General features: G+C 36.1%; 1 protein-coding gene across 5 annotated transcripts in view; it reads right to left on the reverse strand.

The window, feature by feature from the left end:
• Positions 1 to 18625, reverse strand: part of LOC106478320 (ras-associated and pleckstrin homology domains-containing protein 1-like) — a 122937-nt gene that overhangs the window by 44281 nt on the left and 60031 nt on the right. Inside the window, exon 1 of one of the 5 annotated variants that reach the window (XM_013938857.2) lies at positions 7512 to 8206. The exons of the other annotated variants lie outside the window; for them this stretch is intronic. Coding sequence (XP_013794311.2) covers positions 7512 to 7760 — 249 coding nt within the window. The 5' untranslated portion in view covers positions 7761 to 8206. Of the gene's footprint in view, positions 1 to 7511; positions 8207 to 18625 lie in introns of those variants that run through there. 5 annotated transcript variants of the gene reach the window in all.

Genomic DNA, 18625 nt, shown 5'->3' on the forward strand with positions numbered 1-18625 from the left:
AAAAGTTGAGAATCCCTGCATTACAGGGAATGCGGCTAGTCAACACCAACCGCCGCCAACTCTTGGGCTACTATTTACCACAACATAGAAAGATTGACTGTCAAATTATAACGCTCTCACAGGTGAAAAGGTGGGCATGTTCGGTGGCGGGGTTCGATCCCACGACTCACAGATTGCGATTCGAGCACCCTAACCACTAGGTCATGTCAAACTCCGTTAATATAGCTGTAGTATGTATGTACATAGTTGCAAATAAAGAGGGAAAGCTCGGTGCTTCAAGCCTGAGTCACATATATTAAAACTGCAAAATGTAATCCGAACTAAAACTACAGTTTATTAAGACGATAGAACAGGAAACAGAAGAAACTATGTATGTCACTCGTCTCGTCTGCTTCCTTCTTCATTGCTAAGGGTTGGAGACCACGGTTTGTGACATCATAACCTTCTATAGGTTCATATTCCTTGCCCTGTTGGGTGTACTGGGCCAATGACAATCCGGTCAGCTCTTTGATGTCGTCGTCCATCTTCAAGCCTGTCGTCCACGTGAGCGGTATCCTTCAATCTTTCATTGAACGGTGATCGTTCAGAGCTTGTATATCACTAATCAGATTGAAATCGGCTTCGAAACTACCATAATTTATACACACACACACGAAATAGACAGCAGTTTTTATATGTATTAATCCATATTTGGTTCGAAAAAATTAATACTATTACTAGTTTTTCCATTGTTCGTTTCCTCACATAAATGTTCGTGTTTTGTAAATAATTTACGATTAAAGCACTACATTGGAAATACAATTAACATTAATCGAGTTGGCTACTGGACGAATCGAAAAAAAAAAATCTCACAACTGATACCTATAGTTTTATACTAATATTAAATAGTCTGAACGTGGTACTTATAATTCCATGGTACTTATAATTCTAGTTTTTCTGTAAGACTTTAAGAGAAGGAAATATTAAGCCCTTTGGAAATTGGAGTTGGTGACTGTTCTATTTTGTATACTTTCCCAGCCACTTAATTATAACCCTGACGTTAAAAAAAAGTTGAAAATAACAACATGTTGTTAAGTTCGCCTTTTATTTTCACGTTCACGCACGATAACTTTTGACAATGAAAATCAGGCACAATGGATCATGCTACTATTATTTCCCTCTCACAATAATTTCAAGGTGAAAACACGTTAGACATCAAGGTTAGCTTCTGCTCGGGTCGTAGGTCTTTATATCTATGGCTACGGTTAATTTCTTGAGACTCAACTACTATTCCTTAAAACAATCTTCATCGACAATGAAGCGATAAATCGTTCTAATCAGCCTTGACTATTTGATGAGATAAAATCACCAAATCTAACATAAAAAACAAACAAAAAAACGAACTGATTTAACTTTCGTTATACATATCCATTTGGATGTGATATCCTGAAATGTAGTAGGTATATACATATCTATAATCAATCAGAGAACAACCAATCCACAACCAAAAAGGAAGATGGGGGGATATGTAAAACATTTAGCAAAAAACTAGACGCTAATTCAACAGATTCTTTCGTCACACCAGAAGATCTGACGTCACGTACAAGCTGACCTATGAAGGAGTATATTTCGCTCACAAATTCGTGCACGGGAATGAAGCAGGTATTTTACAAACGAAACCACAATGTCCTCATTTTGTAATTTGAACTAGGTTGAATAAGTTTGTTTGCTTTGAATTTCGCGCAAAGCTACACGAAGGCTATCTGCACTAGCCGTTCCTAATTTAGCAGTGTAAGACTAGAGGGAAGGCAGCTAGTCATCACCACCCACCGCCAACTCTTGGGCTAATCTTTTACCAACGAATAGTGGGATTGACCGTCACATTATAACGCCCCCTCGGCTGAAAGGGCGAGCATGTTTGGTGTGACGGGGATTCGAACCCGCAGTTTGCGAGTCGAGCACCCTAACCATGTGGCCATACCGGGCCTGACTGAATAAGTACAAGTGCTAAGCAATATATATATGTGTGTGTGTGTGTTTATTTGCGCGTGTGTATGTGTACATATGCAAGTTAAACCAATTATTTTAATGCTGTAGCTTCTTAATATGTCTATAGTCGATCTCATATATTATTCGTTTGAAAATAAAATAATTTGCCTTTACAAGGTCACGTTTTATTAGTTTCTGGTTTAAGAAAGGTTTTAGGTAACTAAAAAAACATATTTTAGTAAATCTGTTAAAGTATTCTTATGAACAGAACTGAATGTAACTGGAAAAAAAAAGGGCGACGCCACCAACAGATATTGTTTTCATCCAGAGGTTAATTTCTCAAAGATTGGAGCGCCTCGCTAAGCAGGCATGTTCAAAGACACTTAAAAGATCTGTTACTTGACTTATTTAATTCTAAGTATTATTGAAACTAGAACCTATAACACGTCGGTGGGAGTTGTGAGATCGTTACAAGCAGGAGTCATTCACTCGGGTAAATAAGCTTTTATTTAATGTACGGGGGGGGGGGGTAATTGTTTTCAACACGTAATGGTGGTCAGGAAATGCCATTCATTACGTACGCTTGAAAGACAACGAACGCATTTTGCATACACACAACGTATTAAAATCCAACGATAAACAACAAGGGTTATATTACACGCTTCACAGAGGTGAGACAACGAAAGTGTGTACTTTTGTTCTGTTTAGCGTAGGAGCAACGACCACACATACACAATTTCCACTTCCACTTTATCAACAGTAGAGTTGGGTCAGGAAATGATCATTAATTGAATACGGAAAAAAAAAATGCTGCAACCCACGGAAACGGTTCCAACAAAAAGGGGTCGGGCGTTGCTCAAAGGTTAGCCCGCTATGAATCTGAGGGTAAATGGTTCGTGTCCCGTTGCCGCAAAATCGTTGAGGCCCTAAGAATGTTAGAAGAGTTGGCAGTGTGGGTGCTGTTAACTAGGTGCCTTCCCTCTAATCTGTCAGTTCGAATGTAGGGACGACCAATGCAGATAACGGCTGTGTAGCTTAGCGCAAATATCTAAAAGTAAAAAAAAAGTTTTTGAAAGACCAGTTACAGTTTTCGTTTTGGATATTTTAATAGAAAGATGATAATGTCACACACACACGACACAAGTAAAACTACGCTTGAAACTCAATATCATGAATATATATATATATATATATACAAACACATATATATATAATATTGAAAGGACCACCAGGTTCTAAATACTGTATTTTTTAATATCTTTAGTTGGTTCATTTATATTTTTGTCCAAATATTTTTACTGGAAATGTATTTGTTGTATAAACATTTTGATTTTGTTAAAAGGTATTTATGTATTGTATTTTATTATGGTTGGCAAAAGCGCTTCCACCCAACTAAAGATTTTATAAAATACGGTATTCCGAACCTGGTGGTCCTTTTAATATTTTTGATTTATCATTACGCTCAATAAGATCACACACAGATATATATATATATCCTCCTCATATTTTGTGAGCTGAATTTTTGATGCGAAATTTTTGTCCACAATATTCTGGAAACGGATGATAACAGCGGTGGAAAGCTTGTCACCGTATTACATTGTAAAACACGACATTAAACAATCTTGCCCAGAACAGTGTAGGATATTCGTTAAGCAAAAGCCAGTGATAAAGAATTAACACATTGGCCCTACCAAAAAGTATAACAATAGTTGTTTTAAATTTAACACGGGTATAAACGAGTATTGTTTAAGAATGAAACATGTCGGCGTTCATCTTCTAAATAAAGCAACCACATGTTCGCTGTGCGCATGCTTCACAAAGCGTTTCCAAAGTTTTGAGAATGTAAAAAAAAAAGGGTTGGCTATCTGTGATCGAAGCCCGATTTTTAGCGTGGAAAGCCTGCAGATTTACCGCTGAGCCACTGGTGGGCACTGACGAAAGCTCTTTTAGAAACAATCAATACGTAATTGGAGCTCGAGTTGTTATCCTTTAACTTCATACATAATATTATGTTCAGTAAGTTTTTACTTTAAAAAGTACTGATATCAAATGTTGTTGTTTTTTTATTTATATGCCACGGATAACGTCCAAAACGAAAAACGTTATTCTAACTAGAAACCGCCAATGTACGCTAGCATATAATTAAATCTGTTCAACAGCAAAACAGGGAAAATTGTGCAAACTCAGTATTGTTTGAAGGCATAAAATACGACTTATTTTAATTCCATAGCTACAGTGTTTTGGAGATGCTTCAAATTATAGTGTCTTATTTTCCCCAAACATCACTGTACCCAATTCTCCCAAAACTCCTAACAGACAAGATATAGTAAAATTTAAACCTAAATCAGAAAAATTAACAAAAGAAATCAAATTAGAAATTAATCTCAAAAGTAAACAGACTCTCATACAGGTGTTCCTACATTAAAATCTCGATGTTTTTCGTGTGTGTTTTTTCTATGTTTAGTCCTTGCGTAATTAAGCTAGTCTCCTTTAAAAGCTACATTATGTAGCTCTTTGTTTAGTCTACGGGTGCTTTTATATGCTTTATTCAATACAGGTATTTCACACGAGGAAAGGTCAGTTTTTGCCCCAAAACAGGTATAGTTTTAGATAAGAAATAGAGCATGCATGATGGCTTGATTTCTGGAACTTGAATCATGAGTAAAAATAAAAGACAAAACGAAAAGTATCAGATAACTGAATTATTCATTGTTCGGGAACTGAACTAATCACAGGTTATATCCAAATCATCAATTCTGAATTACATTCCAGTCATTCTCCCCTTTATGCTATCCACAATGCATTGAACATTATGGCAGACATGTTTCAAAATTGTCGTGTCGTAAGGCGTACGGATAAGATTTTATCGTTGGTTTAGCCAAAGAATGTACCTTACAATTATAGCTTATAATATAGCTTAAATTAGTTGACTATTTCATTGGTCAGTAATATCAAAACAGTTTTACCCGATAAATTAGTTTTGTTGTTAATCGCAAAGCAACACAATGGGCTATGGATGTCGAAACTCGGTTTTAGCGTTATAAGCCTTCAGACTTACCGCTATGATGGGACAACAGGATTAAATTCCAACCAAAAAAAAAAGGAGTGTGAACCTAGTCTTAGAAGTCAGAAGTAGATTACAAGAAAAGCTCTGTCTGAAATCTTAGATTTTTTTGACATTAACAAAGTATTCAGAGTTTCCAACCAAAAAAAAAGGAGTGTGAACCTAGTCTTAGAAGTCAGAAATAGATTACAAGAAAAGCTCTGTCTGAAATCTTAGATTGTTTTGACATTAACAAAGTATTCAGAGTTCAAGTTTTAAAGTAGAACATGTTCAGAATGATATTTCATGTGATCTTCATCAATGTACGTTTAATAGAAGATAATCAATTGATTTTTAATCAGACAGAGAAATCGATTTTTGCAGTCTGCCACAAGAAGTTCTGTGGTTACTTGTTTTCCTGGAGAATAAAAGTGTATTAACGTCTTTTACGTAAGGAAAGTGAATTGGTGTGACACAAGAAATTGGCCTCAGGTCACATTAATTTTCTCATATATTTGATTATGTTTACTAACCAGCATAAGAAACAACGGCTGATAAACATGAAACTTCAGAAAAAGCCAAAAAAAAAAAAATCTAAATGTTTTAAACTTTATGTAAAAATGTTAAAGTAAAGTGTATGTAGATATAACTACCCTTGTGGCTTTACATACATTTTACTGTAACATATCATCATAGATATAACTACCCTTGTGGCTTGATGATGATATGTTACAGTTAAGTGTATGTAGATATAACTACCCTTGTGGTTTTATGATAATATGTTACAGTAAAGTGTATGTAGATATAACTACCCTTGTGGCTTTATGATGATATGTTACAGTAAAGTGTATGTAGATATAACTACCCTTTATGGCTTTATGATGATATGTTACACTAAAGTGTACGTAGATATAACTACCCTTTATGGCTTTATGATGATATGTACTTTTGTGGTTTAATAAATCATTTACTTATTTTTAACTGAGATATTAGTATAGCCCTGAACGCAAAATTTCAAAACAAAGGAATTTATTTCACAGTTAAATACTTTATTTTCCTTCTAATATTTACTGATAAGACGAAGGATTTAGTACATTTACAGATCTGTAAAAAACGCCACATCTGTTAATTCGGTTCCATTCAGAACTGAAAAACTATTCCCATCAAGAGTACCACTGTGTAGTTGTTAAATTTTTACAAAACTTCAGCGCATTTAAGTAGTTTAGGAATTTATACTAAACTGATGAGAATAACGAATAGACTGTACAACGTAACAGCTATGCATATTAAGACAAAATAATACTTAAAGTGATTACTTAAACATAACCTAATCCAGTTCGCAGTTCACACGAGTAACAGTTGTTATGCGATTTGCTAATATAGAGGTCTCTTCGACAATGGATATAGCAGATATCCATTGACATATGGTTGACATATTATTACACATTTTTCGTATCTTTCACCCAGGAGTCCTTATTAATAACAAAATCAATATTACTAACTGTCCAAAGATATAAGACACGTTCTTGCAGTGTACATAATACAACCAGAAATTTTAGCAGGCCTAGCCGTTTGTTAAATGCATGCATAGCATACACATGTTTATCTATGCAGACAAGACTTCTAGAAAAAAACATATGGTTACCAAAGTAAAACATAAATTCTGTTATAAGATGGGCAAGTTCATAGTAACACAGAGGGAGTAACGCTTTAGAAGTTTTACTCGACTACGATTTTCCTGACATATTCTCTCACCCCCACAACTCTATTTGGGGGAGTCAGGTGATTCACCTCTTATTAAGTGATGACTCAGTTGGCCTTGCTGACTAATTATTTCGGGAGCACGATGTTAGCTGATGACGGAAGAAGAGGAGGGATCCTAAGCACATGCTCCTAAAGCTGTGGGTGCTCAGTTTCATTGACGTATGAATACATCTGACGACACAGCTATAACGTTTCACGTCTCGTTTTGAAGCGTATGGAAGTCTTCGCAATGGTTAAAAAAATATTAATAAGTACAAAGTACTTTGTTTTCGTACCGTTAGTAATTAGCTTAGGAATAAGGAAACATACTAATCAACAGGGGGGGGGGGTATTATATGATTGGTATGTTTGAGGCTTCAATCCTAGTAGTATCCGAATCCAACAGAAAACTGGATCAAAGACTAATCGATTATGCAAAATTCTGCATCTAACCATCAATCTAACTAGAACGTCGCTCAGGAGAGCATTTAAGTATATTTTATTACACATCTAAAGATTAAACATTTATCTATTACTTACTGAGATGCACGGTAGATGCATTGTTATTAAGTATAATTATGGTGTATACTTACACAGTATGTTCGAATACATCTGTAGTTTTCAGTAACGCATAAGTTAGTTCACATAGCAAATCAATATTTCGTTCTTAGGTGTTACAGCTATAAGATTTACACGGTGGTAAATGGCCATTAACTTCGTTACGTTACATTATAAATACATATTCCCAAAAACTTACGTCAGCATCTGCATCATCCTCTACTTCAATCCCGGGGTCAGAGAGCAATTCGTCGTCGGTGTCGTTTCTGAGGTCAGATGGTTCAGCTACCCACTGACCTGTTCGTCGTTCACAAGGCGGGGAAAAAGCCGCAGTTACTGCCGCCATGGCAAGCCTCTCAAGACTGCGGCTTTTCGTCGTCACGTTCGGATCCTGATACGTTAATCTTCTGTATTCCTGCGCCTGCCTGCTTAACAAGAGCGAGCTCATGTGGGGCTCACTTTCTCTCTCATTGGCAGACAAAGAAGTCGGTGTAGTGGCCAAGACGCTGGACGCCGGGAAGATTGAATTTTCAACTTGTTATTGACTGGCTCATCGTGTATGACTACATCGGGTGCAAGGTCATACTGAATCACAACAAAATAAAAAGTCTGACTTCAACAAAGTAGACACAGGTCAACACGTTCTAGACGAGTGATTCAGTCAAGCAAGAGAAACTTAACCAGCCGAGCACTTGTGCTTACCAGAAACGCGCCAAAGCGATACGAAATTCAGCATTGACAGGCGATTTTTTTTTCAGCGCCTCATTATCAAACACAGACTAGCATAATATTGATGAACTTCCTTAGAGACAGATCAAGGTTTTTTCATCAGATAAAGCCAACAAATATATTCAGTCACGTACAATAAACTTCCCCTTCAAACTGGGTGTACCAAAAGTGCTTCCAAAATTGAATAATTGATAATGATGAAGCCTTTCTTTCACAACATTGTATTTAGATATTCAGAACGAAATTGAAATTTGTAAATATAAAGAAATAATGTTATCACACAGTTAAGTTTTGATGACATTCTCTGAAGCTGTTCTCTTCTTAACTGGATAAACAAAAGTATACTTAGTTCAGCTTTGTAATTCCAGATTTTTATCTTTAGATTTTGTAATATTAAGAAATAAAAAACAACTAAATTTAACCTGAACAGTCGTAACTTTTAAGCTAATTCTCTACACTGTTGAACGGACGAAGTACTAGGTTATGCCAAGCAGTGTGTCTATTATATACGTACACGTGGGGTAACTCAAGCTGATTGGTCCATTAAGCTTCCAGTAGCGATGAGTTTTATACACGGATAACTACCACATGGAGACTGCGTGAAGAATGAACATCCACACGTATACACACACATTCTTTTCAGTTTTGTATGATTTTTGTAAGTTTCGTGTTATCCTTTTCAACGAAACAATGTTCAGTTGATTTAAAAATGACAGGAAACAGATCGATCGGGAATCGTATATAAGACGCGATAATTTAAACACCTATTGTTCAGAAAATAGTGCTTTTATGACCTAATACACATTACACAGCGATTTGTAGATAATATCCCACGCGTTTAATAGTACTTTTATATAATGAAATCGAGTTACAAGCATCCAACTTCTCCCCTGACTGTTAAATCAAACATAACGATCACATACTTAAAATTATACTTTTAATGGAAAAGAAACTCAATATGTCCTTAAGGAACTGTAAAGCTTTTTTGTTAACTAGAAATTAGCAGCGTCTGGGCTTTAATGTAATAAAACCTGCTACCAGTTATCACTGATATTGTCATTCATCAAGAAAGTTGTAAGATCTACTGAGCAATCAAACCATATGCGGCATGTAAAAATAAAAGAAAAAAAGAATTTATAGTTTCCATATGGCATGTAAACACATCATTAACCGCTCCATAAGCTCACACACACACACCAACACATATACATACACATCAAACAGCTAGAAAGTGCCTTCTATTTCCACCTTACACAGCCTTTATCAAACGCGTATGACGTGGGGGGAGAGGGTATTTTAATAAAACCGCTCTGGAGAAACTGACACAGAAACGGTGACACACGTGCACTAGCTTTCTAGTTGTGATTCACCGTTTCTAGAGCGGAGACCAATCTCCAAGTGCTAGTGTCAGCCGGGGCCAGCAATGGGGGAGGTTGCCGAACCGTTGTTCCCTACCCCGAGCGTATCACACGTGTTGCTAAAGTCATAAACGCCAAGCTGGCGACAGAAGCTCCATCCAGCAGTTTTTTTCTTCATCCCATCATTGCAGGCTCCTTGCCAATGGACAGCAGGAGGCAAGATGAATACAAACATGGTCTTAAGTCAGTCATCACTGTGGCTGTTGTTACTGAGAAGAATATAGTTTTTTCTTCTTTTTTTTAACAAATGCACCTTGAAGCTTCTGTCTCCATTCGTACACCAGCTGCTCTGCTGTCTTATAAAGCACGTGTATAGCCTTGCCATTAACATCCAGTAGGAGGTCTCTAACAAAACTTTTGGAAACCAAATATTAACGTCAGGTTAAGAAGTATCTCTAGTCACTTAATGCCCAGGGTTTACAACGTTGGAACCTGCTTTTTACTTGAATATTGGAGCATCCACGAGTTTAACTCTATGAAAATCAAGTAATAACCCGTTGACTCCTGCATTCTCAGGCTAACAGAGGGGGTTAAAATAACATTTCGCTACGCACAAGTTCAATAAAACTTTTATTTTTTATTTTATTTTTACCGCTTGAGAATAAGTTCGTTTGTTTTGTTTTAGCGCAACGAGCTTTATGCGCTCTGTCTACCACGAGAAATCATTTACAGGAGTTTAGCGTTTAAGTCTATAAACATACCGCTGAACCACTGGGACTCTAAAATAAGTAATTTTAGAATTAAATTAAACTAAGATGTTATTATAAATACGTAGAACAAAATTTATTTTGCTACTTTTAAACTCTGCCCTCTGTCGATTTGATTCGTTTGTTTGTTTTTAATTATACACAAAGCTACACAAGGGCTATCTGTGCTCTGCCCACCACGAGTATCGAAACCCGGTTTCTTGCGTTGTAAGTCCACAGACTGGGGGGCACTGTCGATTTGATTCGTTTGTACCTATTACCATGGGGTAATTACAAAAAAGAACAAACGCACGTATCACGGTATAAGTACACACATGTAAGTGGAACACTGACGGTCCATGTATCACTCATTAAATTTCTAAACTTCGAAGTCTTGGATAAAACTGCTAGGAATTTCAAAGAAGAAAAAGCGAAAAAATCAAAAATAGACAGAAAATGTGCTGTTATGTAACATTTGAAAACCATAGTTACCTTATTTTCAATTTTAAACATACGTTTTTTGTTTTTTTTTAGTTTTTATTAAGCACAAAGCAACACAATCGTCTTTCTGTTCCAACCACAGGTATCGAAACCCCGTTTTTAGCGTTCTATGCCCTCCGGCTTACCGCTGAGCCACTAAGGGGAGGGGGAGACTTTTAAGCATGTGGTCCACTTTCCCGAGCACATAAAACACAGGGCCCATGTTACTGAATGATTCTTACTATATCCATTTTCCTGGACAGCAACAATAAATAAACATCGGTTTGAAAAGAACGCATGCCACATTGATTGGTTAACTGTTTAGGGCCACAGAAGAGAAGCTCCGACGTTTCCGTCAAATTTGGCGAGTACAGTTACAAGGCTTTGATACAATTATCTGCCAGTTCCCAACAGGAAACTGGAATGTGAAATGCATTAGCAGAGAAGAATCACATAACTTTTTAATATTGCTCAAATTTGAGGACTATGAACGCCTTGTAAGACTTGCTCAATTATATGTTCAGTTAACAGAACGACTAACGATATATACGACTAACTAAATAAATTAGATGGATCTTTTTTTGCATTCATACTAAAAGCGAATTCTTACATTTTGCAGATTAAGGAAGTCGTGCAATATGTTAGTGAAAAGTAGCCATAACGTTCAAATTTATGACATTACCCATCGGTAGTGTTTTATCGCTGGAATATAGGTAAAAGTGATGATTACATTAAGTTTTGTTTTGAATTTCGCGCATAGCTACTCGGGGGCTAACTATCCCTAATTTAACAATGATAGACTAGAGAGAAGACAGCTAGTCAACACCACCCACCACCAACTCTTGGGTTGTTCTTTGACCAACGAACAGTGGGGTTAACCGTCACATTATAAAACCCTCACGGCTGAAAGGATGAGCATGTTCGGTGACAGAGATTCGAAACCGCAAAGCACAAATTGCAAGTCAAGAGCCATAATCACCAATCCATGCCAGGCCCAAATCACATTAAGATCAGAAGGATTAATAAGTCTAAAACATGTAGAAGGTTCTCTAGTAAAATCAAGGGTAGATAAAAATACGAGATAGTTGTTTCTAGCCAGTGAAGGGTATTAGTATTTATTTTTTTTGCCGTTTCAGGCGTGAAGCGGTGTAAGTAAGTTTACTCCTTACGTTAGCGAGTGTAGTTAGTGTCATTTGTAAACGTGGTCTACAGTGAAGGCAGTTTGTTAAAAAGTTTTTTGTTTGTTTTTCGAATTTCGCGCAAACTTACACGAGGGTTATCTACGCTAGCCGTCCCTAATTTAGCAGTGTAAGACTAGAGGGAAGGCAGCTAGTCCTCACCACCCACCGCCAACTCTTGGGTTACTCTTTTACCAACGAATAGTGGGATTGACCGTTACATTATAACGCCCCCACGGCTGAAAGGGCGAGCATGTTTGGTGTGATGGAGATTCGAACCCGCGACCCTCAGATTGTGAGTCGAGTAAGAAATAAACTAATTTGTTATAGTTCATATGGACAGAACTTTGAATTATTTTAACCAGATGATTTAAAAGAACCCACCAACAAAAGAACAATGTTTCAACACTACTGTTAGAAGTGGGATTAATTTGGTGAAAATAAAATAGAACTTCGATTAAACTTTAACTTTCATTGAAGATTGTCACAAAGCCTCAGAGTGAGACAGGGAATTTGATAGACACGATAAAAGAATGGAAAGAAACAGAGACAGAGTATTTAAAGAAGATCTGAAAGAACAAGACAGAAATTTTAAATAAAATCAAGAGAAGAGAAATTTTTGTTTATTTGTAAGAACAAAGCTACACAATGGGCTATCTGTGTTATGCCCATCACGGGTATCAAAATTTAATTTCTAGTGGTGCAAGCCTTCAGCCTTGTTGCTGAACCACTGGGGGACGAGGAAAGAGACAAATTTAAAAGAAGACCAGGAAGAAAAAATTAGAAGAATATGACAGGTATTTAAGGAAGGAGTTAAAAGAAAGTGACGTATTACTTATGGAAGAATTTAAGTCAAAATAAAAGTGATTGAAGCCAAAACTTGTGAAGTTATAGGAAATGTACAGAGGGATTACAATAATAACTCTGAAAAACTGTGGAAGGGCATCAAAGAATTACAGAAAGGCTGTGATGATGAAATTGAAGATGTACAAAAAAAAACGAAACATGAGCAATGTAAAGAAAGATATCAACGATGTTGAAAAGAAAATTACCAAAGTATAAAATAACATTAATGGACAGAATAAAACATCTGAAAAAGGAATTATTAACTGTGAAGATTAAACCAGCCACACCTCTTTCTGCATCATCTCAGGAGTTCCTGGAATGCCATGTGGAATAGGAACTCCTTCCATAGGATACCAGAAAGAGGGGGACTATTATAATTGTGGGAAATATGGCCACTACAGCAGAGACTGTAAGGAATCGGCTATTATTATGCCAAAGAGTCGATGTCTTGAGGATGTGTCTTAGAGAATAACCAGATCAAATGAACAATAAAAGGCTAACCAGATATCAAAAAGACAGGAACTAACCAGATTCATAGAGTTCAGCTGAAAAAAACTCCATTTATCCTAAATTAGAAAACAATCTCATTATTTGAGGAAAATCCTCCACTAGTTCATGGACTTACTGATGGAAAACCTTGCAGTATGCTGATTGACACTGGTTTTACAGCTACAACTGTTTGACCCAGTTTGTTAACAAAAGGTGGGAAAAAAGAAAGAAGAAGGACTGATTTGAACAGCAAGCGGACACAAAGTTACAGCAAAAGAGACATCAGAAGTTACCCTTACTATATGAAGCTTCTCTACACCTCACGATACGTGAGTAATTGGCATTAAGAAAGAGTGCATAGTAGAAACTGATTTCATGCAGGGACAGTGATGCGGTGTAAGGCTACCTTCAAATAGCTTCACAGTCTATGAATAGAAAAATCCCTATGTAATACGTGGCAATTAGTACATTAGAAGCTGAACTTTTCAACTTTCAGTGACAATAAGGAGGGTGGTCACTGGACCACCAAGAAGTTAAATTGGTACGCCAGGAATTGTTAGCAATAATTCTTCACCTAATGACTGAGGCATAATAGAACCAAATACTCTAGCACAGCGTTTCCCAAACTATGGGTCGCAAGCGGAATGTTAGTGGGTCGTAAAAAGTTATACTACAATTACGCATTAGTTTCGATTAAACGCTGTCTGTCGAGATAGTTCAAGACTCGGGCTTTCATTGCCAGGCTGTTGTTGCCAGGAATCAAAAACAAATTCCGAAATAAACTTCAACTGTCAAATTCCTTACGCCTGAAACTAACCCACATTGATGTTGATGTCAATGCCATTCTTGACAGTAACAAGAAACAAGCACATCCTTCACACACGCCTCATTATTAATCAATTAGATAGCATTTATAAGTTCTGGAAATGTTATTGAAAATACGCGAGTATTTTTAAATGTAATTGAAATACGTAAATATGAATAAATAATATTTTTTATATTCTTTCATATGTTTTTGCCCAGTAAATTTGAGTGGGACGCCATAAGCTGTGGTCATGAATAGTGGGTCGCGATTCTAAAAAGTTTGGGAACCCCTGTTCTAGCATATCATGAGGAATTGGTGGTTGGAAGAGCTTTCGCTAATGTGAAGACTAAAGATGTCGTACATGACTTTACTTAGGAAAGACTCAAGTCAGCTAGCAATAAAACAAAAGACAGCCATGATACAAATGCTGATAAAACTGGATACTATTCAGGTGACATGATATGATGGTACAAACCCCACCGTACGAAAGGATAAGCTCCAAAGGGGTTTTATGATGTACTGAAACGAACCAATGATGTGGTTTACTGAATCCAGAGGATGGGCGATCCAATCCACAGGTTATCTACCGTGATCGTCTTTAGAAGTACGCCAGTGAGAAAATGGCAAACTGGCTAACTCCGGAGAAGATCTTTAAACAGAAACTTAGCCTGTTAAGAAGTCCGGAGTTCCTGTCGAGACTACTCCAGAATGATTAACAAGGATGGAGTCAACAGCGGATTCACTCGACCAACTACCCAGAAAGAACTCCCCCAGCAACAGAACAACCAGTAACAAGAGAAAAGACGCCATCCTGTCAGTATACCACGGGCTTTGGAGGAGAAACACAACAAAAAGACATGGTGAATGAACAGTTTAGTGGAATGTATTTTTTTATATTACTCTTGTACAAGGGACTTCACCATCCAGAAAGGTGCAGTGTTATAACATGTATTTTTGACGTTGTAATTTGTTTGTTTACCAGAGAGTGGTGTGGATCATAATGATGACATTAAGATCGGAAAGTTTAATAAGGTAAGTCTAGAACACCTAGAAAATTCTGAAAGAGTTTACATCAAGTTTTCTAGTAAATTCAAGGGTAGATTATAAACACGAAATATGTGTTAAGATTGGAGATTTGTCTCAAGAAAGTAGAGTCTTTCTGGCCGGCATAACGAACCAATAAGTTTTTTCTTCTTCTTTTAGTCGTGAAGTGGTACAAGTAAGTTTTATTCTTTACGTCAGTGAAGTGCGGTTAGCATTATTTCTAATCATGGCCTACAACAGTGTACAATGAAAGCAGTTTGCAAAACCGTCAAGAAAGAAATAAACTAAATTATTATCATTTACGTGAATTGGAATTTGAATTCTTTTCACCAGATGATTTTATAAAATCCGCCAACGAAAGAACAACGTTACAATAGTATTATTATGAAAGAAAAATAATCTGTGTACCATCAAGCTTAAAAACAACAACAAAAGAAAATCACGAGCTTAAACTCGTGCACGCTCGAATTAACCTGAAAGTGACATTTAATCAATTTTCCCCGAAGGGCGAGGACTACTATTATTTCAATACAATGTCTTAACGCTATCTATTCCCCAACTTTTTACCAAGTCCATGAGCAGACAGCTATGGTGACAGATGTGTAGGGTAGGGCAAATAAGTTAAGTAATAAAAATATGGCCGTCAATTAAAATGACAATAATTTAGTAGACAAAAGTTTGCACTCCATGAGAGTTACATATTATGTAAATATTTTTTTTTTTGTTAAATGTGTACACATTAATCCATAACTGAAAAGAATGAATATATGCTGTCAATCTTCATTCTTACTTAAGTCTACTGTGGGATGAAAAATACAGTTAAAAAACGCATTATTTCTATTAAGAAAGTTCACAGTATGTTTGGAAGAATATTTGCTCTGAATTATGTATGTTACGACAGTGGACCACCCTTAATTTTCAATGGCTGTTTTTTTTTTTCATAACATGGAAATACTAGGGATATTATTAAAAAAAAAACAGTTATCCAACTGTACCTCAAAAGTACAAAATGTGAACTACGTTTAATTCCAAGTTGAAAAATATTTTTAGGTGCTTTTTAACGAAAAAAAAAGCACGAAACATACTCGTATCTTATAGAAAAAATAATATGTACACCGAACAGCCTGAAGACAGTCAGTGGGTCATGGTCACGTCAAATACACGCTAAATTAAAGTAGATAAATTTATTCCTATTTGGTTTCTAATCAAGTTTCTACTAACATACTTTTCACAATTATCATTTATGAAACAAATCTCCCACAAAAGGCCTCTTGAGGTACATATGCACTATATATATAGTCTAACTGTCATACATTATGAGAAAAGAACTTAAGCCTCGTAAGCACTTGGGCTGAAAAACAGACAAAGATTGTACACATTCTAGTATGTCCTTGTTAATTTCCTGTAACGAAACATTTCCCACGTGTTGCCGCATGTGGCCCCGATTACTAGCTCACTTAAATCCCAGAGGACAAAACAAAAGAAATCTGTATATCCAAGCTAAGGGGAACGTACTGTAATTGCAACAGCTAAATTATGTACGTAAATCATAAGTGGATGTATACGCTTTTGTACGTCTTTATGGTAGTCACTATAATGACGATATTTTTCAGTGTATGCTCTTCTTCTGCAATTTCTACACAGCACACCAAGAAGTTTGTTATTTCAACGAGCACAAGGTCGTCATCAACATTCTACCAAGGTCAGAATTTTACTGAGTTGTCTAGCAGAAGCTTGTGAAAAAAAAAAAAAAGGTTAATGTTGAGAAGCAGATAATGTACGTTATTTTACAAGTTGCTTAGTGTTGATGCTTGCTATTAAGCACAAAACTACACAAAGGGCTATTTGTGCCCCCTGCCCACCACGGGTATCGAAACCCGGTTTCTAGCTGACATACCGCTGTGCCACTGGGGAGTATTACAAGTTGAAGAAGTAAAACATATTTTTGTATCTTTCCTTCCAATTAAACTTTCCCATAAATATTTTTGTTATAAAATATTTTATGTCTGTTTCCTGTAGAATGAATTTCGAACAACAGCGCGAAAAGCTAGAATGATAATGCTAAAAAACTAGGTAGAGAAAGAAGCAAGCCTAAACTGTTACAGACGGCTAGCTATAACCCATAACAGTTTCAGTTTATGTAGGTGCCAGTTCGATCTGTTGTATCGATTACCGTGTGTCTCTTCCACTATCCTAATGTCTGTCTAGTGTACTGGTACCGCGAGTATTGTTGGGTCTGTTACCCAGAGTGCAAGTTTAAGGTTTTCTATACACTATATTACAATATCCGTGACGACATTTGGTACATTTTGTCACAATGTTCGTTTGGTGCACACACACATTTGCACGCATTATGAAAATACTGAGAAAAATTGTTTTCTTTGAATTTCTCACTTAAACAGGTCTATATTGCACAAAAAATATGTTTCGTGAAATATGTTTTAGTAAGCTATCAATTGGTAAGTTACCTTGAAGTAACACTGTTCAATTGGAGAACCAACAAAAAACAATTCCATGGTTTATTTAGACTGTTACCAGGAAGTAAGAGCATTCAACTACAGAACTACAGTGTGTAATAGAGGCTTAAAGGGGTTTAATACATTTTACCACAATGTATTATTATTACCGCACGTTTTGCTAGAGCTCATTCAGTGCAGAAACATTTGATAAGCTCTGTTATCTTTACAGCAAACTGACCGAAAACGAGTTTTCTGATATGGTCGTCTGTCACACCAAATCCCACTCCGTTTGGAAGTTGTCGATGTTACATCCGTTCGAAACGTATAAAAGTCAAACAGCTTCTGTCGTGCTTATCCTTCCCCATTAAACATGTTTTTATGATATTATAATAACATTAAAAACAAAAACAAAAAAAAATACTTCTGTACTGACCTGTACAACTCCGTATGTAAAAATGAATAATAAATCATTATTAACAATTCAGAAACCTTTAAAATGTTAGAAATATATCACACAAAATAAATAACGCGGCTTTGGGAGCTACTGTCGCAGACATTTTGTACGATTTATATACGTTTTTGATGCGATTATATTTCCATATGTATTTGGGTTTACTTTATGTATGTACAAATAACACACACACATACATATATATATATATACAGACGTATAATATTTCGACACTTCATTTCAAATTTTTAACACCCGTCACGTTTTATTTTCTTGCGAACAGAATACGGTAACAACCGAATCGTGACGTGTTCGAATCACATCCAGTAATGGGAGAACGCAAATCAACTTTTCCAGGTTATCATCATGTCATTTTTCGACATAGATTTTCAAGTAGCACGAAACAAGCACAGAGAAAAGTTAAGTTTTTTTTTTACTCTAAACTTATTTGATTTAAATATTAAAAAAAAACTAGTTACATAAAAAATAAATTTTACGATATTTCAATAAATTGCAGAAATATACTAAACAGTGTACGAATTATTTCTTCCTGTCTAAGCCTTCTAACAGAGTTAGTACAAAGTAATCATACAATACAGTGACTAATGGGGGGAAACTACCAAATTATTTTAAATCTCTAGTTCATATTTACTTCATTTCTGTATAAAATTCACATTATTACAACTTCACATTTTATACTAAGTGATTCTGTTAGTACAATAATAAAT

This window comes from Limulus polyphemus, unplaced genomic scaffold (assembly GCF_000517525.1).
Source record: "Limulus polyphemus unplaced genomic scaffold, Limulus_polyphemus-2.1.2 Scaffold199, whole genome shotgun sequence".
Classification (NCBI taxonomy): domain Eukaryota; kingdom Metazoa; phylum Arthropoda; class Merostomata; order Xiphosura; family Limulidae; genus Limulus; species Limulus polyphemus.